The sequence below is a fragment of the Vulpes vulpes genome, chromosome 6 (assembly GCF_048418805.1).
Source record: "Vulpes vulpes isolate BD-2025 chromosome 6, VulVul3, whole genome shotgun sequence".
NCBI classification, from domain to species: Eukaryota; Metazoa; Chordata; class Mammalia; order Carnivora; family Canidae; genus Vulpes; species Vulpes vulpes.
Window position 1 is genome coordinate 48,418,998 of NC_132785.1, and position 25,350 is coordinate 48,444,347.

At 46.3% G+C, this 25,350-nt stretch overlaps 1 protein-coding gene and 1 long non-coding RNA gene across 8 annotated transcripts in view; one reads left to right on the forward strand and one right to left on the reverse strand.

Annotated features, from left to right (window-relative positions):
* Positions 1-25,350, forward strand: part of FARP1 (FERM, ARH/RhoGEF and pleckstrin domain protein 1) — a 283,051-nt gene that overhangs the window by 246,642 nt on the left and 11,059 nt on the right. For all 7 annotated transcript variants that reach the window (XM_072760878.1, XM_072760875.1, XM_072760873.1 and 4 more), the window contains exons 17-19: positions 13,923-14,004; positions 19,573-19,810; positions 22,394-22,524. In XM_072760878.1, the coding sequence (XP_072616979.1) occupies positions 13,923-14,004; positions 19,573-19,810; positions 22,394-22,524 (451 nt within the window). The remainder of the gene's footprint in view (positions 1-13,922; positions 14,005-19,572; positions 19,811-22,393; positions 22,525-25,350) is intronic.
* Positions 9,287-16,767, reverse strand: LOC140599311 (uncharacterized). Its single transcript, XR_012002035.1, has 3 exons — positions 16,627-16,767; positions 12,168-14,485; positions 9,287-11,027 (listed from the first exon to the last, which is right to left on the reverse strand). It is a non-coding gene; the product is annotated as an uncharacterized lncRNA (long non-coding RNA).

The following is a 25,350-nucleotide window of genomic DNA, read 5'->3' on the forward strand; positions in this document are numbered from 1 at the left end:
AGGTGTCCATCCAGAGCAGAAAGCAAGCCTGTCTGTGAGGGGTGGGACACTTCTGCAGATCGTGATCAGAAATGTCACACATGGAGCAGTATTGTCTCCAGGACTGTCCAATGGCAGAAATGGAGTGGGGGTGACTGCCTGAGGATCAGAATGGTTTGTAGCAGCACCCCCCCTCCCCACCACCAAAGTAGAACATCTTCATAGTAGCTTCACGGTGAACAATTATAAAACAAAAATGAATAAAATATCATCCTACCAGCCCTTTGAAGCTGGGCATCATTAAAAGAAAATCATAAGAATTCCTAAAAAAATTAAATATAGAATTAATACATGACCCAAAAGTTCCATGCCTAGGCATGTATTCAAGAGAATTGAAAGGACCCAGACAGATACGTCTGTGCCCATGTTCGCAGCATCATTATCCTCAATAGTCAAAAAGGTTTGGAAGCAGCCCAATGCCCACTGACACAAGAATGAATAAACAAAATGGGGTACAGCATACAGTGGGTTATTATCCTTAAAAAGGAAGGACATATAAAGAACTTTTTAAACTCAACAGCAGGGCAGCCTGGGTGGTTTTGGTGGTTTGGCGCCACCTTCGGCCTGGGGCGTGATTCCCGGAGACCCACAATAGGCTCCCTGCGTGGAGCCTGCTTCTCCCTCTGTCTGTATCTCTGCCTCTCTCTCTTCCCGTCTCTGTCTCTCATGAATAAAAAATTTTAAAAATCTTAAAACAAAAAAAAAAAAAACCTCAACAGCAAAGAAACAAACAATCCAATCATGAAATGGGCAGAAGACATGAACAGAAATTTCACCAAAGAAGACATGGCCAACAAGCACATGAGAAAATCCTCCGCGTCACTTGCCATCAGGGAAATACAAATCAAAACCACAATGAGATACCACCTCACCCCAGTGAGAATGGGGAAAATTAACAAGACAGGAAACAACCAATGTTGGAGAGGATGTGGAGAAAGGGGAACCCTCCTGCACTGTTGGTGGGAATGTGAACTGGTGCAGCCACTCTGGAAAACTGTGTGGAGGCTCCTCAAAGAGTTCAAAATAGACCTGCCCTACGACCCAGCAATTGCACTGCTGGGGATTTACCCCAAAGATACAGATGCTGTGAAACGCTGGGACACCTGCACCCCGATGTTTATAGCAGCAATGTCCACAATAGCCAAACTGTGGAAGGAGCCTCGGTGTCCATCGAAAGATAAATGGATAAAGAAGATGTGGTTTATGTATACAGTGGAATATCACTCAGCCATTAGAAATGACAAATACCCACCATTTGCTTTGACGTGGTTGGAACTGGAGGGTATTATGCTGAGTGAAGTAAGTCAATCAGAGGACGAACATTATATGGTCCCATTCATTTGGGGAATATAAAAAATAGTGAAAGGGATTATAGGGGAAAGGAGAGAAAATGGGAAATACCAGAGAGGGAGACAGAACATGAGAGATTCCTAACTCTGGGAAACGAACAAGGGATAGTGGAAGGGGAGGTGGGCAGGGGTATTGGGTGACTAGGTGATGGGCACTGAGGGGGGCACTTGACAGGATGAGCACTGGGTGTTATGCTATATGTTGGCTAATCGAACTCCAATAAAAAAAATACCAAAAAAAAAAACCCATAAATAAATAAATAATTAAAATAAACAATGAAAAAAAAAAAAGGAAGGACATTCTGACACCTGTTATAGCACAGGTGAACTGTATAAAGACCGGCTAGGTGAAATAAAAGCCAGGATACAGGGCCGCCTGGGTGCTTAGTGGTTCAGCGTCTGCCTTTGACTCAGGGCATGATCCCCAGGGTCCTGGGATGGAGTCCTGCATCAGGCTCCCCTCAAGGAACCTGCTTCTCCGAACTCTGTCTCTGCCTCTCTCTGTGTGTCTCTCCTGAATAAATAAAATCTTTAGGGAAAAAAAAAAAAGCCAGGAGACCTATACTGTATGATTCCACTTGGGCGATCCCTAGAGTAATCAGATTTATAGAGACAGAAAATAAAATGGTGGTTGCCAGAATCCGGGGTTAGGGCAATAGAGTGCTAGTGTCTAACATTAGAGACAGAGTTTCTGTTGGGGAAGATGATTTGTGGGAATGGATGGTGGTTACATAACAGTGTGAATGTACTTAATGCCACTGAACTAATTGTACACTTAGAAGATGGCAAAGATGATCAATTGTATCTACGTTTTACCACCATTTTTTTAAAATAGAAAAAAAAATCCTAAGTTGTCCAGTGCAGAATAGACAAACGACTTCAAAACGGTGTCTTGCACACGAGGGACTCTGCCCGTGTTGTCACTCTGCGGGCTGCCCTGGTGCATCCCAGGACTGCCGTGTTTGAACCTCAGGCAGCAGCAGGTGAGCCAAAGGAGGCAGGTGTGGGTGCTGGTCGGATTGCCCTCCATCCGACCACCCCTCCACCCCCCCCGCCCCTGAGCATTCGCAGCTGGGGCTCTGGTGGGTTAAGCTGAACCAAGCATATCCCTTTAAGCCAGAATCGTGCTTGAGCCGTATGCTGACCACTTGCTTACAGATGCAGAGTGGGGTATGGTCTACCTTTCCACATGGATGCGGACCACACAGTGCACACATATCCCTTTTGACGGTGTTCCTCATTCCTGGAGGCTCCTTCATCTCCCCTGAATTGCCCCACTGCTCTGGGAGGTCAGCAGGGCTTTCTCCTCAACCCATGGAAAGTGAAAACAGACTTTTTACCTTTCTTAAGTGTCGCAGAAGGAGGTATAGCCAGATGCCATACCTTTCTCCTGAGGTGGGACCCACGATGTTAAAACTCATTACTTCTCCGACCTGTATTTGAATTTGGGAACATGTTGGGGAAATACTAGAAAGGACCCCAAAGGTTGGACAGCCTGTGTTCCTGAGCTCACTGCACACCTGAGTTTGCTGTAAGCAGGGCGGGTAGGAACACTGTCCTTTTCATGGACTCCTGAGGGCTCCCTGCCCTGGCATGATGAGGCCTTCCTCTACTCTTCAGAAAGTAGCTCTCCCTGGAACATGAGCAGCTTCTCCCAGCATCCTCTGCTCTGGCAGTGGATGCAGGTGTTTGAACCGGGCCTGAACACATACCACATTCCGTACGTGTGTGTACATGTACACACACACACACCATCTACCCTCCTCCTCTCCTCTGTAAGAGTTGGCCCCTCCAGCCTCAGCCATGCACCAACAAGAAGAACTGATTGGCCCCTCAGCCCCATACTGTTGAAAGGCCGCCAGGGGCTGCTGGTCGCCGCCCACAGAATGCCCAGGCTGGCGTTGCCCATGCAACTTACATGATGCCTACGCTTTGGTCCTCCTAGAGTAGACCTCTGTAGGCTGCTCCCCACATGGGCATAAGGAAAGCGTTTAATTTCTATGTTGTTTGCCAACATCAAAATATTTGTAAAATTGACTGCAGGTGACACTTATAATTATTTAATTGAATAATAATTACTGTCCCACAAACTTTGTTCACAATTGCCTAACCTTTCCCAGACGAGGTCCCATGATCTCAGGGTTGTGGGCTCGAGCCCCATGCTTAGCAAAGTCAGTTTGAAAGATTCTCCTCTCTCTCTCTACCTCCTCACCCTCCACCCCTCCCCCTGCTCATGCTCTTTCTCTCAAATAAATAAAATCTGTAAAACACATCTTAGGGGCACCTGGTGGCTCAGTCGGTTAAGTGTCTAACTTGATTTTTGTCTCAGGTCATGATCTCAGGGTCATGGGCTTGAGCCCTGTGTCAAGCTTCATGCTCAGCGTGGAGTCTGCTTGAGATTCTCTTTCCCTCTGTCCCTCCGCTTGCTCTCATGCACTTGTGCTCTCTCTCTCTAAATCTTAAAAAAAAAAAAAAATCATAGAAAAAGATCTGTTGGACAATATTGGGCTAAAAAATGAATAAGAAATAGTATTTGTTACTACAACAAACACAGGGCCTGGGACACAAGAGTTGCTCAAAATACCTGCAAAACATGCATGAAGTGTCTTGGTTTTGTCCAGGGTAAGGATTGATCTTTTATAAAGCAGAGGGGACCTGGCAAATGAGGAAGGACAGTGCTTTTATAAAGTCTTACTCACATGCAAAGTTCATGGCATTACTATTAATAATAAACTACCATTAATGAGAATTTACTATCTGCAAACTCTTGAGGAACCTCGTACCACTCAAAGTTGGCATTACTGTTAAAAATTTAAGGGGATCCCTGGGTGGCGCAGTGGTTTGGCGCCTGCCTTTGGCCCAGGGCGCGATCCTGGAGACCCAGGATCGAATCCCATGTCGGGCTCCCGGTGTGTGGAGCCTGCTTCTCCCTCTGCCTGTGTCTCTGCCTCTCTCTCTCTCTGTGTGTGTGTGACTATCATAAAAAAAAAAAAAAAAATTTAAATGACCACCCAGCTTCTCCCATTTGATCTTCAAAAACAGGTTGGCAAACTATGACCCATGGCCGGATCTGGTTTGCCACCTGTTCTTGTTAATAAAGTTTCATTGGAACACAGGCATGCCCATCCTCTTACGCATTGTCTATGGCTGCTTATCCAGTTGAATATTAGTGACACAGACTGTATGGGCCACAAAGCCTAAGATATTTACTGTCTGGCCCTTTACCAAAAAAAAGCGTGTTGCCCTTGTTGAAAAACACTTCCCTGGGTGTAGGTGTTACTCCTGTTGTATGGTGGGGAAAATGGGGCTCAGAGAGGTGAGAGCCCTCTCAGCCCGTAAGCAATAGCGGCACAACATGAACTTAGGTCTGATCTGATCTTCAGCTTGTGGCTTTGCAGCTGTGTTGTTGAAACACAAGGAAAGGTGCTGGGAGTGCACTTGCCATGGATTCCTTGTCCTTCAGAGGAGAAAAAGAGTGTGCATTGGCATGCCCTGGCCACACAGGAACCCCACAGAGCCCCATCCAGCACCTGTGTCCCCAACTCCTGCATCCCTTCTTCTGCTCCTGGCTTTGAGAGGTCAGCTCTGCTCCCCAAGAGCCCCTTCTGCTCTGCACACCACCCTGTGGTGTGTGTCCTCCTCTCAAACGTGGCAGGCAGTACATGGTGGCATCTGGTCAACACTGGGCCCGGGGTGGCTTTGTCTGCAGAAGTATCACCTTTAGGTCTCAAATCTGATATGATGGATTTGAATTTTTTTCTAATCTACCAAGAGACTTTTTAATGGTGAAATGGCCACTCCAGGGATAGTGATATTATCAGAGGTGACCCCTGTAGAATTTAGCCTGGCCATGTGTCCTCAGAGCCTCTCTGCGCCCGAGGGATTGCAATAGAAACAACAGCAGTGATAATAACACCTACCAGGTATGCTTTCAAGCCCTTACACACCTTGTTTCAGCCGCGCATCAGAAAGAGGGGCTGAGCCTTGGTTGGTAGGATGAGTAGCCTGGCCAGGTTGCAGAGTTAACACTGGACTTGAACCCAGGCAGCGTGGTTTCCGAGTCCTGCTCTCCACATCATACTCAACTAACTGCCTCTTAACTCTCCATTTGCCTTGCTGCTCTCTCCCTGTGAAATTTCACCAGAACCTTAGATTCAAACCACACATGCTATTTGCTGAGGGACCAAGAGGCAGAAGAAAAGTAGACCTCTCTCCATGCACTAACTTTTCTCAAAGTACATGGGCTGTTGGGCATGATTCTCTTCAACAGGTGTAAACTATTAGCTGCGACTTTCTTCTCTGGGTCTTAGGGAAGCTTTTATATTTGCTTGGTTGCTTTTTTTTTTAAAAAGATTTTATTTATTTATTCATGAGAGACAGAGAGAGGCAGAGACATAGGCAGGGGGAGAAGCAGGCTCCCTCTGGGGAACCCAGTGCAGGACTTGATCCCAGGACCCGGGATCACGACCCAAGCAAAGTCAGACACGCCACCACTGAGCCACCCAGGTGCTCCTGCTTGCTTGCTTTTTAACACGTAAGTGATGAACTAGGAACTTTTAAGGACCCTATTTTGTGTCTGTATTCTTTACTTACCGTGAAGTCTGGGGATTCCTGAGCAGTGGTATTTTTTGCCTCTGGCTGATTCAGGCACAAGGTAGGTGCACAGCTGTGGGATCTGAAAGCAGAGAGAATTGTCCTGTGGATCTGGTTGGCCTTGGTTAGCCTTGAGCTGTGTGCATGCGAATCCCTCTGTCAGCAGACTTGGCCAGGATCAGCTTTGGCCTGGTTGGCCTTGGTTTAGGTCAACAGAGATGTTAAAACCATTACAGTTTGAGATGAGGCTCTTTCTGTATGTTACTGTTAAGGAACACTTTTATTTTATCCCTTTCATTAAAAAAAAACAAAACAAAAAAACAAAACCAAGTTGCTTGCCAATGTTGTTGGTAAGAGTTTTGGTTAATGTGAATTGAATGTTTCCTGTGTTCTGGAGATTCTTAATCCCTGTTCATATATCATGTCATTTAATCTTTACAAAAATGTCATCAAGTAGATATTGTTATTTCCTTACCCCACAGGTGAGGAAATGAGGCACAGAGAGGGTGAGTTACTTGATAGATGTCACACAGCTAGTTAAGGGCACACCTGGTTTTTGAAACCACCTGGTGTGGCTCTCACTATGCCTCCAGCACCAGAAGCTTTAAGCCTAACATTTAGAGGGAAAGAACTCCAAAGAAGCAGGCTGATTGCTGTTCACTTGTAACATGAAAACAGCTTCTGGTCCCCAGGAAACCCCAGCCCTGAGCGTGATCTGAAATAGTCACTGCCTGCTACCCTGTGTTGCCCATGCTTCTCAGGCCATTCCTGCCCCCCGCACCCCCCACACACACACACACATAGGCACACAGATGCATGGATGAGGCAAGGATGTGACACACCTTTTCCTTCCCAGTGATACGCCCAGGGCTTCGGGGGCAGGGGCCATCTCTCCACCTCAGAGCCTTGAGCTGTGTGCATGCGAATCCCTCTGTCAGCAGACTTGGCCAGGATCAGCTTTCGTTTATTCAACAAATATTTACTCCATCCCTACCATATGTCACCCTTCCCAGTGTTCAGTGAACAAAACCAGCACAATCCCCGTTCTTCATTCTGGTTTCCTCCTTCACTCTGCTGTGTCCAGAAGGCAGCCAGACCAGCCTGATAGGTTTTGAAAGGGGCACCTGGCGAGAGCTCAAGAGCTCAATGGGCATCTGACCTTTCCTCAGAACAGAAATCACTGTGCATATTCCAGAGGTGCTAAATGTAATGATAGCTTTAAGACTGGCGGCATTTGTACAGGAAAGCACCTCACATTTCTGCAACATCTTTCAAAACATTTTCCCTTAAAGATCCTCACTTGACAGTCAAAACAGTCCTGTAGAATTATGCCCACCTTCCCCTCCCTCTGGAAAATGAGGCTCTGCAAGATGGTCGGGTTAACATCTTGTTTTCCCTGGAGCCTGTGAATCTGGGGGCAGGAGAGGTAGCTGTAAACCTGCTCCCTGTTCTCTCTTGAGGGATGCTGTCAAGTAGAACTTCTGGCAGTGATGGAAATATGCTATATCTGCATTGTTCAACACTAGCCGCTAGCTACATGTGGCTATTGAGCATTTAAATAGGGCTAGTATGACTGAGGAAATGAATTTTTAAATTTCATTTTAAGTAGACTTAAAACTTAAATAGCCATATGTGGATACTGTACTGAAGAGCACGGTTCTTGAGGCTTTAGAGCGAAAGGAGCTCTGGAGTAGAAGGCAGACGAATGTGGGCTTCCTTTCCCATCATGACTGAATGTCCCAGCACATTATGTCCTTTCCCATCTAAATTCCTGGAATTCAGAATCTTTGAGGTTAGCTGTCAAAAAGCACAACTCAGGGAGATTCTGTGAGCCCCACATGCCCTGCTTCACCAGTATCAGGGTTGCTTCTTGTATGCAAGAGCATTTATTCAAAGATTTTTCATTGGTTTAAAAAATAAGACCATGGACATCAGGATGGCCCAGTGGTTGAGCGTCTGCCTTTTGCTCGGGTTGTGATCCTGGGGTCCTGGGATCGAGTTCTGCATCAGACTCCCTGCGTGGAGCCTGCTTCTCCCTCTATGTCTCTGCCTCTCTCATGAATAAATAAATAAAATCTAAAAAATAAAAAATAAGATCATAGAAAGGGGTTTAAAAATCATTGCATTCCAAGTAAACAGCAGTAAAACTCATTGGAGACAAGGCAATGTGGCCTACCTAGAAAACCACTTAGAAGCAGAAACAGTGGAAGAAAAATTAGCATAAACAATGAAAAAAAATGATGTGTGGGGTTTACCCATATACTATGCAGGAGGATCACTTGTATACTTATTTTTATAAATGTATTCAAAGTTAAAAATTATATGTTTGTTTCAAAGCCAAGAAAGATACCACAAGGACACTGATTTCATTTATATTCTGTCCCAGCTGGCTCTCCACTGTCCACCTGGGGTTCCAGGGACATTGGTGATTGTTTCCTTTTAACACATGAGTAAAATGAAATGTTCTCCATCATATGTGGGAACTAGTTTCCTGGATTATCTGCCTTGTTCCTAGCTGTATAGCCCACTGTGCTTTGAGAGTAGGCTGCTTTCCTAGGAAAGTGAAAACAATTTTTCCAATTGTCTGAACCACAGGTGAGTTTTCTGCTGGAAGACACTGAGAGAGAGCCCTCTCCAGGTCACTGATGAGTTTAAAACAGCTTTTCTGTCCTGTTGCATTTTCACATGTGGTTCAGTAATAGGACTGAACCCAGGTAACCGTGTCAGGTCTCATCTGGGTGCTATTAAGCCTGCCTGTGAGTGGGGTTGTAACTTTTGCTTCTCTTAATAAATGGGACCTGGTGCTAAACCTCAGAAGAAAAGCCAGAGCTTTAAGCATCCCAGTATTGTGACTGATGAGCATGACACTGCCAGAGCATGTCTGCCTTCAGACAATGCTGGTCCAAAGGGTAAATCCCTTACCTGTAGCCACCAAAGGGAAACCCGAAAGCCCCAAGCCCAGTAAGGACGCCTCTTATACAGATGTCTTTCTCACAACAGGGGATGTGAATTAAGATTCGAATTAATTGGATTTTCCTCTCCAGGGAATCTCAAAGGACAATGAAATCCACCAACAAATATTGAAATCTACATAGCCATATGGCTAATATTTTACTAATATTTTACTAATATTTACTAATATTTACTAATATTTTACTAATATTTACTAATATTTTTAGATGTTCTATGTATTCTGTATAATATACAAATATGTACTATAAATATATATAAACATCTAAGTATTAGCTATAGAATAAATATAATCTATTCTGGATAAATTTTTTTTAACCCAGCAACCCCCCTTCAGCCACACAGTAATAGAATATCTTTATTCATTTACTTATTTACACATTATCTTTCTACTTAGATGCACAGATACATGTGAATATAGACTCTTTCCTTTTTAAAATCATGGAAACACAGAGACTAGTAAGAGCAAGGATATGATGTTTGATTTGCAAATGCAGCCTAAAAATAAGGCTCACAAAGTTGGGTCCATCTCCCGGGGTCAGGGAGCACCCAGACACAGAGCCCAGTGGCCGGGCCACACTCCAGCTCCAAGCTACAGTGAGCTTTGTCCTTCTGAGACGATGCTTCCCATGTTGCAAGGAGAAGGGGAGGGCTGAGTGCTTAGGGAACATGCTTGGATTAATAGTAGGCTACTTGAAAAGCCCAGTGGATCGGTCACTACCTTCATTCATGGTAAGGAATCTCCTCTGACACTTGACTAAAGCCAGGCCTGATGTCCTGTTTTCGGAAAATACTCAAGTGGGGGACTGTATCACCAATGAGGTCGTGGACATGCTGTATGCTGTTTTAGGGCTCCACGTAGATTTTAGGTTGACGCTGGGGCTGTGAAGGGGGAAGCAGAGTGGTGATTTCTCCCGTTGGCCTTGCCCACCTGCTCCTACAGCCAGTGTTGTGGATTCCCTGGTGGCTAGAGTCAAAGCCCTCCGGTGCAGGGCTCCTCTGCCCCTTGTAGACAGCCTTGCTGTTGGTCAGTGGCGCTCCCCCAGGGAACTGGTCCTAATAACCTTTTCTTCCTCTTGGGCTGCCTGCTGCCAAATTAGTGACCAGCTCACATAATGGTGAATGAAGTGTTTACAGAGGGTCGGGAAGACTTGGAGATTCATAGTGTGTGTGCGTGTGTTTGGCCCAATGCTGAGCTAACACGTAGTTGCTCTAGAGAGTACGTTAATCATGGTGCATGGGTCAGAATTTTGCATCCAGGAGGCTTCTGAGTCCATGGGTTTCAAGAGTGGAATTGTCAAAAGAATTTTCAGCTTTGTTGCTGCACGGTAATTACACAGACAACAAATATGTGGCCCTGTCTTCTAAACAAGGACCTTTTTCTTGTGAGGTTAACATCCGGAGGATGTTCTGGAAGAGTTATAATTACTTTTTTCATGTTCTTAATAATAAAATGACCTTTTAGTTCTTCATAATAAAGCAGAGGCTTTGAACTTGCAGATTTGGGGGTATTAACATGTACAGGAAGGAAAAACAGAACAATGTTTCTATAGGCAGCAGCAGGAGTTTTGGGTTTTGTCCTCTTCCCATGGACTGACTCCCCGTTCTGGAACGGTGTGGTGCTGGGACTGGCCATGTGCGCTGCAGAGGGGAGGGTACAGAAGGCAGACAGAGCTGCCTGACCTGGTTGCATTGACTTCCTGGGCCCCAGCCTGCTTTCCCCACACCACCTAGAACTGGCCCTGTTTGAATTTATCCACATCACGGTCTCCCCACCCCCACCCCCACCTCCCCGCCCCCACGGCACAGGGCACTGATGGTAGGAACCTAGAGCTGTTTCTATTAAAATGCAAGTAAAGATGCCAAAGACAGAGAAGCAGGGCTCTGCTAGCAAGCCAGTGCAGGAAAACGTCCCCTTGACTTTGGGGCTTCAACATGAGTACATTTTCTTTTAAGAAACAGTTGGCAGAAGAAAAAAGGAAGTGAAGTCAATGAAGTTTGGCTTCCACATGGTGCTCCGCCCCTCCCCCAGTGTCCGTTTCCAGCACTTCATTTTCCCCTGGGCTAGGGTGTTATCTGTGAGAAGGAGGAAATTGCTTGTTATTAATATTAAGCCAGAGGACGCCCCCACCCCATTTCTTCCCTTGCCCACCCAATCCACAGGACTCTCGTTAAAATATCAAAATTATGTCCTTCAAACTAAGTAAAGACCTTGCTTAGCTGCGTGGTCAAATGGCATGCCCATTTGAGAGGTTTGGGATCACTTACATAAGTTCCAAGTAATATCTACATACCCACAAATCAAGTTGCAATTGTGTCTTGCCTCCTTTTATGAACGTATGGCATTTAGTCAAAATCAGGACATTCTAGCTCAGTAGCTGGGTCTTCCTTTTTGCTCAGGTGTTGGGGGGCAGTGAGGTAAGGGAAAAAGAGCTTTCCAGCTCCTACAGGAGCGTCATGTGATGGCGAAGGGGCAGGGGGTGAGTAGTTCTATTAAGCAAAAAACCTCCTTTTTAGGCGGAGCTCCTTTCTGCTCCCAAGTATACGAGGAGAAGAACAATCAGTAAATGCGCTAAAATCAGGCACACATCAGGATCAACAGAGTGGCCAAATGACCAACTTCTCAGTAGAGACTGGATTAATAACCATATGCTAGAAATCCAGAGATGCCTCAACCCTGCAGTCAATGGAGCAGATTACTAGGCAGTGATTAGCCTTGGACCGAGGACAGTCTCTAACGCAGGGCCTGGGTTTAAGTCCGTTGCTTAAAATTCTCCACGGACCCCATTTTGGGGAGAATTTGATCCAGTGGGTGTGGATATGGGAGACAAAGGAGGATATACCTGGGGTTCCTATCTTGGGGTTTGAGCATGGGGCAGAACAGTTTTATCAACAAGGGGATTAATATAGGAGGAGGATTGGGTTGGGGCAAGAAGATAATTAACTCTGGAACCTCTTGAATTTGAGATACTTGCAGGGTCATTGGTGTAGAGCCTTCTGAGTGGTATGAGAAAGACAATCCCTGGGTCGGTAACTACAAGCATCGTTTGGGTACAGATGTGACATCGTGAATCAAGACCCTGGGGAATCGAGGAATTACACAGGAAGAAATAGGAAGTGGAGAGAGAACAGGGTGACCCGTGCATTCCCAAAGAACACACACCTCTTCGGAGTGGCTGCAGCAGGAGGAGGTGGCCATGAGGACTGAGAACTCACCTTGAGGGGAATCTGGGAGCCTGGAGAAAAAGGCGTCCCAAGGCTAGAGAGCAGAGCGCCCTACGCTTCAGGCACCCCAGTTCCTTCACAGAAGCACTTCTGGGAGTGGTGGGGATAGAATCCATACTTAATTGGAAGAGAAGTGAGTAGTAATGAAGGCAATCTGCCAAAGTTTGTTTTGGCAGCTAAGAGGAAGCAGAAGGATTGAGGAGTGCGGTGTCGGGGTGGAAGGGAAGGAGGAGCAGGTTAAAGAAAGCATCCAGAAGCCGTTGACAACTCAGACTGGAAGCATAATGGATGCTCTCTCTCCCTTTATTCCAGAGAAGCTTTAACTACCACCCAGTGGGTTTGGGTGCTCTTTCTCCCGTGATTTCATCCACAGTATCTGCTTAGTTAGAACCAGTGGAATGAAAAGCGCGGTTGACTGCCTATTGCAGGAAGCCAGGGGCTGGGCGACGAGCCAGCCCCTCTTTCTATCTGCCCTGGCTTTTCTAGCTTCTGGTTTACTTCCTTAAGGGCATACATTCCTCCTGCCTTCCTCTGCCCATCCTGACAACAGTGATGAATTGGAGGTGGGGTCAACAGTTCAAGAGGGCTCCACAGGCTCAGCGCTGCTTTAGCTGAGAATGAAGGTCACTCTCGGGATGCTGGAGGCACAGAGTGAAGGCACCCGTGGGGCTGAATCACGGTTCAGGGTATTGTTCCATTCGGAGCACCTCTCACTTCCGACGTGAGGCCCCATGCCCAGGTTTTTACCTTTTTTCTTTTTTCATACATCCTTTTCATTTAAGTTGGCTTCTAGCTTTTCCTGAACAGTTGGTTTGAAAATAATAGCCAGATTCATTGTTGCAAATGGTGTTTTGTCTCTGGAATATTCTTTTCTTTTCAGTGCATCAATTCACAGGTATATGCTGGCGCTGTGCTTGGAGGGGTTAGGCTGGAGCCCCTCGACTCAAGTTCAGGCTCACGATCTCGTAATAGCTGACGTTAGTCAAGCCACATAGTTTTTGTGCCTCAGTTTCTAAAGCTGTTTAATGGTGGTGTAGATGGCACCTGCATCATAAGGCTGCCACGAGGGGTAAATCAGTTCGTGCTTGTAATGCGCTCAGCACAGCGGACCGTGCTAAGTAACTACTTACTGTTATCAATATTCCTTTCCTCTCTGCTGCTTAAGTCCCTGATTTATCAACATTGGCTACAGCCCGGAGCCATAAGAAATATAAATATATACTCAAAACAATGCTGAAAGTGCCCACATCTTTGTCATTTACCACCCAGCAGGTGGTGGTGGGGAGGCTGGACCCTCCGTGTACCTGGGACACCCATCCTGCCTGCTTCTCCCTCCAATCTCACCTCCATGCGCGGGTCCTCTGTATCTCCTCAGCCCTATTTTTCTCTTTCCAAGGGCTTTCCACACGGCTCTTTGTCTGCTTCAGGCTAAGAGTTCTAATAACGCCCAAATCACCCAAGTGTGGAGGCGGAGGAAAAAAGATGAGACCAAATTAAAATGACAAAATAGTTCTTCCGTCTGAGTACAAGTGGACTGCTCTGTCTGCAGAATGAGTGGGGTAATTTCCAAGTCTCCTTCCAGCACTAACATTCTCTGACACCCAGAGAAGGGAGAGGTACAGAATAACGGGATTGGAAAGGATGGCATAAAAGTCATTGTTGTGTGCTCTTGGGGCTTGGGACAGTTTCTGGTAACGCGTCCACTGCTTAGGCTTTTGTTTCCAACCCCTTTGCCTCTGTTCTCAGGGAAGGCCGCTCAAATGCCCACATCAGAGGAGATTACCAAAGAATCGGAGATGTCCTGCTGAAGAACATTCAGGGTATGAAGGTGAGCTGCTTTGGGATGCCCGGGGACGGTGCGGGGTGGGGGGGGCAGTTCCCTAGGAAAAATAATGGTGGGGCTGCCCAAGGTCTGTAACTGCAGTCCATAAGCACACATGAGCTGATTTGATGATCTACAGATAACAGGGTAAATCCCTCTTTCAAGATCATCTTATTTGGAAACATAAAAGAAAAATGCAGTCACTTGGGGTGTGGGGAGGGGAAGCACTTTTAGTACTTTCTCTTTGAAAGCTCTATGTTATAATCAAAACAACAGGTATTTTCTGTGAATAAATCACTCAGAACTCATTTTTTAAAATATGTAGAAAAAACATTGGTTGACTGAACGCTTCACTTTTCGTCAGTTGTTTTTGGCTTCTTGTAAGTGTGACAAACATACTGGATTCTGAGCCATGTAGGAATTCCATCAATCCTATGACTTGACGTCACTGTAGCAGGCAAGAGGATTTCTAACGAGGGAGCCGGGTCTGCGCCGAAACAGAATGAAATTACACCCAAAGAGTCAATACATATTGAACCAATATTCTACTTCATTTTTGAAATCTGCCCCATCTCTTACATCTGAAATTTGCATTTTCACATTTTCACTTTCAGCTATTAATCCCTTTAACAGAGGATGTTTTAATTCACACAGTTTACCCTTTGCATACAAATACATCTATATTTGCATTTTAAAGCCATCTGCCTTACATCCCCTAAGCCTCTCTAGTAACCTTAACTGAGAACTAAGAGCAGCCCCTAAGGAGAGCTGGTTGTTCATACTGCCACCATTTCTAAACCAACCAGCCCGCGAACCAGCTCTCCATCTAGGTTTAGCTGAGCACCTACAACGTCTAAGACATGTGTACAATAAAAGTTACTGTTGGAGTTTGAATTAATTCCAAGAACCTTGCTAAGTTGTCTGGTGCTTAATTCCCCCCCCCCCCTTTAGAATGATCTATCTCAAGAGGTAGGACAATGTGACAGTGGGGGGATTAGGAGGGGGGACACAGAAAAGATAGGCTTTAAAGCTACTCAAGAGATTTCCTATTTCTCTTAAAGATCAAGATCTTATTTAAGAGGCCCTGAGCTATTGCTCACTTTTTCTCCGTGTTCAAAAAACAACACTCCTCTCTGGGCAAGAGAGAGGCCATGGAGGCTAGTGGGATTGCAGAGTCCTATGCAATAGAAGCAAGGAATTCTCTAAAATGTTCTACAACTGTGGTATTTTTAATGCCCTAAGTCAGGCTGATGCATAAAACTCAGATGTAACAGTAAGACATCTTTGCACTTTAATATATATTATTATTATTATCTTTAAAGATTTTGTTTATTCACGAGAGACAGAGAGAGAGGCAGAGACACAGGTAGAGGTAGAAGCAGGCTCCATGCAGGGAGCCCGATGCAGGACTCCATCCCAGGACCTCGGGAGCATGCCCTGAGCCAAAGGCAGACACTCAACCACTGAGCCATCCAGGCATCCCAATATATTTTATTTTTTTAAAGCAATTTCAAGTTTACAGAAAAACGGAGCAGAAAGCTCACACAGAGGTCCCATATCCTGCCCACCTACACATGCGCATGCACAGTGACCCCTAGTACTAACATCTTGCATGGCTGTGGTATATTTGTTACTACTGATGCACACTGTTCTTCACTAAATCCGTAATTTGCATTAGGCTTCACCCTTGGAGTGGTGCATCCTGTGGGGCTTTGCCAAGTGCAGGATGTCCTGTACCTGCCACGACAGGACAACACAGGACAGTTTCACTGCCTAAAAACCCTGCGTCCTCTACCTATTTCCCCCTCCCCTCGCCACTGATCTCTTCCTGTCTCCGTAGTTCTGCCTTTTCCAGAATGTCACTGAGTTGGAATCCCACAGAGTGCAGCCTCTTGAGACTGACTTCCTCACTTTAAGAGAATTCTTTCTTTTATAACATGTCTTCCTTACTGTTATACTTTTCCAGTTCTTTCCCTCATAGGAACCTCCTTTGCCCAAGTTCTGCCTGTTTTGTGGCCCCAGTTGGGCTTTTTCCCTTGTCTCTCTGGGCTCCCTTCATCTGAGGTGGCAGCTGACCCTTGAACAACACAGGTTTGAGTGGCACGGGGACACTTCTACGCAGTTTTTTCTGTAAATACAGCAGGGTACTGTAAATGTACATTCTCTTTTTTGTGATGATAAATATAACACTGTGCACTAATCAGCTCTCGCTGTTAACCAGAAGGCTTCTAGTCAACTGCAGCCTATTATTAAATGTTAGGTTTGAAAAAAAAAAAATGTTAGGTTTGAAGGCAGATAAAAGTTAAATGTCGATTTTTAACTGCCTGGGGGAGTTAGTGCCCCTAACCCCAGCGTTGTTCAAGGGTCCACTGTACGACCCTGCCCAGGGGGGCTCCCACCTGCACTCACTCCCTTTAAGGAGGCTTGAACTCCACCATGGCCTCCACCATGGCCTCCAGGGCCAGCAGTTGGAGACCTGCCAGCCTGTTCCCTGCCCCCTTGGGGACAGTCCCCAGAGGTGTTCTGTTTGCCAGCTGTCCTTTGTTGCTCACCCACAGAGAGCTGACATGCCGTGGGCATCCAGGCTCCTCTGTGTCCACCTCGCACCTGAGACCTCCTAAAACATACCTGGTTTATGCTCCTAGCAGTTCTTTCTCCCATGTCTGGTGAGTTGGCATTTTCGTGTTGAGTCGGCTTCATTGGCTGTGCTGGCATGTGAGTTAGTGTGCGGATGCCATGAGCATTTATAGCATGGAGCTCTGTGCAAGCAAAATAAAAATAGGTGGGGAGGCTCAGACAGCCACTGGTAGCCTTTTTTAGAATTTGTTTGGGTTGCTTTTTCTTGTCGTGGTTACAGTTGGGTTTAAAGAATTTTTGTGAAGTATGAAGGGAGGGCCGCTAAAGGTTCTAGAGATACAGGAGCCTGGATTAGCACTTTTGTCCAAAGTGCTTAGAGTGATCTGTAGCTTGCAGTGTCCTTCCTGCCCCTCACCCCCAAACCCCTGTGTTTTGGCCTGCATTTGCAGGGGCTCAGCAGGGGTGGTGTCAGCAACTGCAGCAGAACTGTTGGCTCCCAGAGCCTCCACTTGTCACCATGACCCATTGAGGCAGCTAGGCCAGGGGCTGCCACCCCGACCTGAAAGTCGCATACCCAAATTGTGATCACCAGCTCACACTTTGAACTTTCGCCTGGAAACACCTGCCTGCCCAGGTGCACAAAGGCACTTCAGAATCACACAAATAAAAGAGATCCGCCTTCACACAGGTTGTCTCCTCATGTATACAACTCCTGCCTCCCTCTCCTTAACCTCCTATCACATTCCTCCTTCTGGTTCTCAGTTTGCTCTCTGCTGGATGACTCGACCAGCTTTCTGCTGCCTCCCCACCTCCCTACAAGCTTAGCTCCCAGTCACCATTTATATTACAGCTAGGCTGCCTAGGCTCAAAACCCTCCTGTGTCTCCCTGGATGGGACATTGCAATCCAAACCCAAAAGCTGATGAAGACTTTCATGTTCTAGCCTTAGATCTTTCTGGGTCCTTCCTGCAATCTTTCACATTCCACTTTGTGCTCCAGTGGCCATGAACTGGCCTCTCCAGGCACTCAGGTTCTTGCAAGACTCCTGCCTTGGTTGGGTGCATGCATGGGTTCATACATTCTGCTCCCAACATGGAGCTCCAGCTCACAATCCTGAGACCAAGAGTCCCCTGCTCTGTCTACTGAGCCAGCCAGGTGCCCCTCATTTACTCATTAATGCATGCAGGGAACAGACATTTATTGAGTATCTGCTGTGTGTATCAGGCCCTGAAGATCTAGGAATATGACAGATGTGCCCTCTTAAAATCAAATAAGGGACTGCAATGTGATAGCAAACAGGGGAGTATTGTGTGCAGAGGCTCTGAGTGCAAGAGCCTGACCCGTTCAAGTGCAGGTTGTTCAGTGGGTGGCCCTGAGATGAGTGGCAAGAAGCATGATGAAGGGGTAGGGGGATTATATCCTAAGGGCCCAGTGTGCCCTGACGAAGACTCTGGAGGTTGTCCCAAGATGGGGTGAGCTCTTGTTGTGTTCCACCCACGAGGCCACGAGCTGTGCTCCATCGCTGATTCGTGTCAGTGGCTTAGGTGTGGAGGGGTGAAACGTGGAGGCAGAGGCTCCAATAGAGACACCACCATAGTTGTAGACAGCACAAGGCCAGAACCAGGGCAGTGACTATGCAGAGAAAGGAAAAGATTTGATATTTTTAGGAGGTAGAATTGTAAGGACTTGGTAAAGGATTAAAAAAATGAGGGAACCTGGAATGTTCTTTTGGTTTTTCTGTCCCGAATAACTGGCACCCATCCTGAGGTTAGAGAACCACAGGGTGGCCCCAGTGTGGGATCTCCACCTGGACTTACAGGGTCTCGGGCTCTTTAGGAAGCCTTTGCAGAGCGTGGAAATGCAGATGTGGGGGTAATAGCTAGCTCACCCCTGGGAAGTAACTCTTGAGGACGACTGCTGTTCTCTCATCCTAGATGTCCTTGTGCCCATCTTATCACCTTTATCTGTCTGGAAATGTCCTTCACTTGCCATTCTTCCCCACCTGCCACCAAGAATGAATTCTTCCTTTAGTGCTTTGCTTGTAAGCGCTTTACCCTCACCAGTCTCCACCATGAGCTGTGACAGGAAAGGAATATTCAATGGCTTGGGTAAAGCAGACTTTATTCAGGGCCATTGTGACTGAGGTAGGGTCCACTGCGGTGGGGTTTTCAGTGGGGGAGAGACTGGGCTCAACTCTGAATACAGCACAGACAGTGGGGATTTCTAGCCCAGGGGGCAGGGTGGAAACATATGACGAGGAAACATCAGGGGTAAGTCAGGCTCTGGCCGAACCAGCCTGACAGCCTTCTTTGCTGAAGACAGGGTGATCTGACATCATCTGGGGATGATGAGAGATGAGGAACCCAATGTCAGGGGTGACCAGACATCCAGTTCTGGTTAGGTTGACTTAGCAGGGCTTTTACTAAAACTGTCTTTCATTAAGGAAGTTCACAGATCAAGGAGAAGGTTCAGGAACCTGAAGAAAGGTTGGTCAAGTGAAGCATCTTTGTCAGACCCCAGTAGAGGAGGGTCCGTGTGTAATTCTCACCCAGCGCTCTGGGTTGGAGCAGAGTCAGTAGCTCAAGGTGGATATTTACTGATAAGCAAAAGGGGTGAGTTAAACAGATGCACAGTGGTAACTGTATGACATTTACTGAACGGGTCTACTTATTTGTCATCTGGCGACAGTTAGAAGATGACCACAGGCCCCCTGAAGGAGCTCCTGTTTATCTGTACCCCCTCAGTTTGCCAGTCTCACCTCTAATATTATACATACACGTCCTGCTCCAAAACCCTAAGTATTTTCAGCTGCTTAATGCTTTAATAGAGCTTTTTGCTTTCATCCCAAGAACCTAATTAAAATTCTGAAATAAAGAGTGAAATGGGAAACTAGGAAATAGAATGAAATGAAGCCATAAAGCCAAGGCGATCTTCGTTTCGGAGAGTCAGACTGGGTAGAACGCAGGCGCGCTTGTCTTTCGCCCCCTCCCCTGCCCAGCAACTGGCGGCCCACCTGTGGAAGCACAGCGAGGCTCTGGAGGCGCTGGAGACGGGCATCAGGAGCTCGCGGCGGCTGGAGAACTTGTGCAGAGACTTCGAGCTGCAGAAGGTGTGCTACCTGCCGCTCAACACCTTCCTGCTGCGCCCGCTGCACCGGCTCATGCACTACAAGCAGGTCCTAGAGCGGCTGTGCAAGCACCACCCGCCCAGCCACCCGGACTTCAGGGACTGCCGGGGTGAGCCGGGGGCCGGGGCCTGGCGGGGCGGGTGGGCTGAGACCTGGGTCCCAGGTCCTCGGCGGCACATGGGGCAGGCTCCCTTCTTTTTAGCATCTGGTCACATGTCTTCTGTTAACTCTTGGTCTTTCCATAAAGGAAGTGATGAGGGTCATTAGACCTCTCCTTTCCTTCGATCTTGGGTGGAATCAACCTTAGAATCAGCCCCCTCCGGGCAGCACGGATGGCTCAGCGGTTTGGTGCTGCCTTCAGCCCAGGGCGTGATCCTGGAGACCCGGGATCGAGTCCCACGTTGGGCTCCCTGCATGGAGCTGCTTCTCTCTCTGCCTGTGTCTCTGTCTCTGTCTCTGTCTCTCTCACATGAATAAATAAATAAAAATTTAAAAAAAGAAAAAGAAAAAAGAATCAGCCCCCTCCAGGAAGCATTCCTCTACCTACACAGTTGAAACTCATCACTTCCTTCTTGGACTGGCTATGGAAAATGGCCTCGAATAAGTACTGCTGCTAATTGCTGCTGGGCATTTGTAATGTGCCCGTCACCTTAAGAAGGACTTGACCTCTGTTGATTCCTGATATTCATGACTGGCCTATAAGGCAAGGGAGAGCTCATTTTGCATATAGGGGCTGCTGAGACCAAAGAGGTTGAGAAATATTCCCAGAGTCATACAGCTGGAAAGCAAATAACTTGGAGCCTAAACCCATATATAGGTTTGGAGCAAGAACCCATGTTCTTGACCATCCTGTCCTATTTTCATGATGATATTACCCACTGCTGTTCACTCAGCAACAGATCAGGTACTGTGCCAGGTATCTTACTAATATTAACAATATTCCTTTAACAACCAACAACTACAACAACAGTAAGTATCTTTTTTTAAAAAAAGATTTTATTTATTTATTCATGAGAGAGAGAGAGAGAATGGCAGAGACATAGGCAGAGCGAGAAGCAGGCTCAGTGTGGGGAGCCTAATGTGGGACTTGATCCCAGGACTCCAGGATCACGCCCTGAGCTGAAGGCAAATGCTCAACCACTGAGCCACCCAGGTACCCCTCTCCTAAAGTACTATAAACACCTCCCATCTGTGTCCTCTTTTTCTAAATGCACCTCTTACTTATTTACTTAAAAGCTGGATGACACCTGATTCCCTCAGATTATAGTCAAAACTTTTCATGATCTGGGCCCCAGCCAGTCACTCGTGCAACAGGTATGCATTGAGGACCTGCTTATGTACCAAGCGTATGAGACAGAATGACACGGATATAGCCCCCACTCATAGGACCCACTAGTAGACACAGAGGGCAGGACACCTGGGGGGTGATTGACCTGTGACCTGACCCAGCCTTTAGGGCTTGGAGGGAGCTTTCTGAGGGAAAAGTTATTTTTAGTTTAGATCTAACATATAAAATATAGGGGTTTTCCTGGATGAGGGGAGGGTATGGAGTATAGAGATAGGAACAGCATGTACAGAGGTCCAAAGGGGACAGAGACTATGGAACATTCCAGAAAGTATTAGTTCTGTAGAACACATAGGGAGAGCAGTAGAAAGGAGATTGGCAAAGTAAGCAGAGACCAGATCCCATGGGGTCTCATAAACCCACAAGACTATAAGGAAGAACAAAGAGAAGACAAGGAGGGTTTTAAGAAGGGAAGTGGGGATGATGTACAGCTTTTTGCAGAAAAATCACTCCTTTGGCATCTAGGATATGTAGACAAATCTTATAGTTTTATATATATATTTTAATTATTTGAGAGAGAACACGCATGAGTGGGCAGAGGGAGAGGGAGAAGCAGACTCCCCACTGAGCAGGGAGCCCATTATGGGGCTCAACCCCAGGATCCTGGGATCACAACCTGAGCCAAAACCACAAGTCAGACACTTAATCAGCTGTGCTACCCAGGCATCCCAGTTGACAAATATTTCCTGATGAAAATACCTAGATGTTCAGCTGCTGTGGATTTACATGTCACCCAAACTTGTACTAATTGAGCATCAGGTCTTTTTCCATATCAGATTTGTACAGTGTAGGGGAGATGTGCTCATCCTGCAGAATAAAGTTGCCTTTCGCAGTTATTCTTTGTAGTCATCTTGGTAAACAATATGATTTCCGCAGAAGGAAGAACTGGGCTGGGCTAGAATGTCAGGTGCCCCAAAGTGTCACTCGATCAACGAGACCCTCCCACAGAAGGATCCCTCCTTTGCCCCAGATCTTTCTGTGGCCTCCCTATGCTCTGTTCTTTCTAGGTAGCAGGAAGTGGGTAGGAACCTCTGCCCCAGGGACAAAATTCCAGGTCCCCTGCTGCTTATTTCCCTACAAGTGGATTCTAGCTGAAGGACAGCTGTCCACCACGTAGCTACGAAGGGGCCATTTACATTTTCCAAATGGTTTTGGGAAAGTCAAGGAAAGCAAAGAAGTACATACTGCAAATTTTTGTGAGAAATTTTTATTTAGGAATAGAAGTGTTTTCCCTAGGAGGATGGCTCCTAACTCAATTTAGCTACTGGAGGATATGACCCTGGAGGGGGGGAAAGACCCTTGACTGCCATTCATGCTGCAAGTTTCTGCATCTGTTCTCCTCGTTAGCTGCTCTGGCAGAAATTACTGAGATGGTGGCACAGCTTCACGGTACGATGATCAAGATGGAGAATTTCCAGAAGCTGCATGAACTCAAGAAAGACTTGATTGGCATCGACAATCTTGTGATTCCAGGAAGGGTAAGCAGCTGCTGGAGGCCAAGCCAGAAAGGCGATGTTTAAGTGACTTAAATTTGAACCTTTTGAATATGGACTCTCCCGTTTAAGACCCCTTCCTCCTGAGGGATGTGGCTTCCTTCCAGCTGCGAGGCAACTGGGAAGATGCCTTGAACATGACAGCATGAGTCAAAAATTTTGTTAGGAGATAAAGCAAGCCTTTGACCTTCTATTCTACTTTTTCTCCTTACCAGTTGATCTGCTAATTTACTGTTTTCCTCCCGTGTTCTGGGAGCATTTGAGATAGCTTATTTTATTTTTTAAGTTGGGTAAATTAAAATGGAAGCCAAGGAAAGGAAGCCATTTTTTTTAAAACAATTTGGTAAAATGATGATATAAAGGCAGAGGAAGATGAGTGCCCAAAAGTACATAAATTCCCGTGTAAATATGAAAAAAATTTTTGAAGGATGCAATTTTCTATATATAATATGATATTAACTTAGAATTAAAAGAACGTCTTAGCCAGAACGTGGTTCCAGGAGAGATGCACATTCACTTAAGCTGTTAACCTTCACCTACCCTGTGCTTCAGAAATGTATGTCACTCACGGTGAAGCAGGGCCTCGCTGCGCACACACACGCTTCTTCCAGGGCAGGGGGGAATGTGAAAACACATGGTGGCCTGCTGCTTTCAGCTCTTTTCCTTGGAAGCAATCATTGTCCAGAGATCAAAAATATTAGGCGATACAATTCATCAACTTTCTCTATGAGATTTTTGCCCCTAGAGCCCTCCCATTTCAAAGTATATGTCAGCCAGGCTCAAAGAAAATTGCAGCATCTTTGGTCTGCTGCATATCTGCGTTACTGGTTTTTTTTTTGTTGTTGTTGTTGTTATTTGTTTTTGTTTTTTGAGAGAGAGCAAGCAAGAGAGAACATATACACACACTCATGAACAGGGAGAGGGGCAGAGGGAGAGAAAGAGGATCTCAAGGAGATTCCTCACTGAGCACACAGCCCAACACAGGGCTCGATCTCATGACCTCAAGATCATGATCTGAGCTATCTACCCTTACATCTCCCTAATCTTCAGACAGGTGCTGTGACTGGTATACTAGGGGCTTTCTGTCTTATCTGCCAGGCAGCTGCCCTGGAAACTTTTAAAAGCCTGTAACATAGGGAAGACAAAGGAATGTCTCCTAGATTTGGTTCTTTCTGACAGGGAGCCTGATGATAAGACTGACGGGAAAACTAGTTGCAAAAGATTGTCAGAAGAGGTGTTATGTGGTAAATGCTGGGTGGAAATGAAGAGCTGGGGCTTGCTTCAGCTTCGCTGGTGAGAAGGTTCCGACAAGCCTCAGCACACAATAACCACGTTTACCCTTCCACACGGAGAGCTTGGTAAAGGCCGGCAGCGTCAATGTGATTTTCTCCTAACTTTGGGTATCCTAAAATGTGTAGCCTTTTACGCTACGTGGCAAACAGACCATCTGTAAAGAATCTCTTATTTTGAGGAAAGGTTCCCATGATGCTATAAAAAGAGGAGCAGATTGGAGCAGGAGGCCCTAGGTTCAGGTTCTGGCTGCACCGGAGCTGGGTGTTTGACCAACCAGAAAGTTCTTTTTGTAACATGGGCATCGTATGTTCTCCCTTGTAGGCCATAAGGATCAAATGAGATTTAATGTATAAAAATAACACAACAAATGTGACATTTTTTCTCCTTCCCCCACCTATAGTTCTTTGAAAGGGATTAAGTCTCGACTTACTATAATGTCAGTGACTCATAGCACAGCATTGTGGAAGGCAGTTAGCTAAATATGGGTTATGCCACTCACTGATCTTCGGCAAATATCTAAATCATGTTGCTCCTTCGTTTCTTTATCTGAAAAATGAGGATGAAAATACTGATCTTACAGGCCTCACGTATGGAGCTAACTAATATAAGCATCCAGCAGATGTCAGGCACAAACCATGTGCTAAATAAAAAGAGGTCATTATTACTTACAGAAGTGAAGTAGGAATTGGGGTGCTGGTTACTAACTACCTTATCTCCATCTTCTTTTGTTCATCAACCAGCCTCAAGCCCACCCTGAATAAAATGTTCCCTCCTTCCGGAGGGAATCACGGCCCTAAGAGGAACGGGTCCTATGATGGGGTATTCCATATGCCAAAGCTAATTGATGATCATTAATTAAATTATCAAGTAACCTAATGGGTAGGACGAAATATAGAAATTTTAAAAATTGAGATTGAAAGGTAAGCAGATAATTTTGGAGCTGCCCACTCAGCTACATGCAGTGTTAATTCCTAGCATGGCCTGATCCTGCTCACCTTCCCTGCCTGGGTCAGTCTGAGATAGTATCACATCCTGGAGGCCAGGATTTCTCCCTGAGGCATAGAGGCCGCTGCACACTTTGGCCTGCATCAGCCCCCCTCACCCTGTTGATCCTGAGGACTGTGTGACTGAGGGCGAGCTTTTCCTGGGCTGGCCTTCCTGTTATAGGAGCACATTCAGAAAGGAAGCAGGACTGGAGGTGGGTAAGGTTCCTTAGGTTAAAACTCAAGAGGTGTGGGCTATATTCCCCCCAGAAGGAAGCAGCTTGCTCTTAGGATATTAGGGGCCTTCCCTACCCCTCTTCTGTGGTTTTATTTTTTTATTTTTTTTTCTTCTGTGGTTTTAAAAGCAAAATCTAAAAAAAAAAAAAAAAAAAAAAGCAAAATCTAGGCACGAGATGTGTTCATCTCCAGCCTCACACATTGATGGTTGCGTCCACAGCCCTTCCATTCCCTGCCTCGGAAGTCCCCCCAGAACACAGGCAGTGCTCCCTTGTGTTCTTGCAGTGCGTGGCTCAGG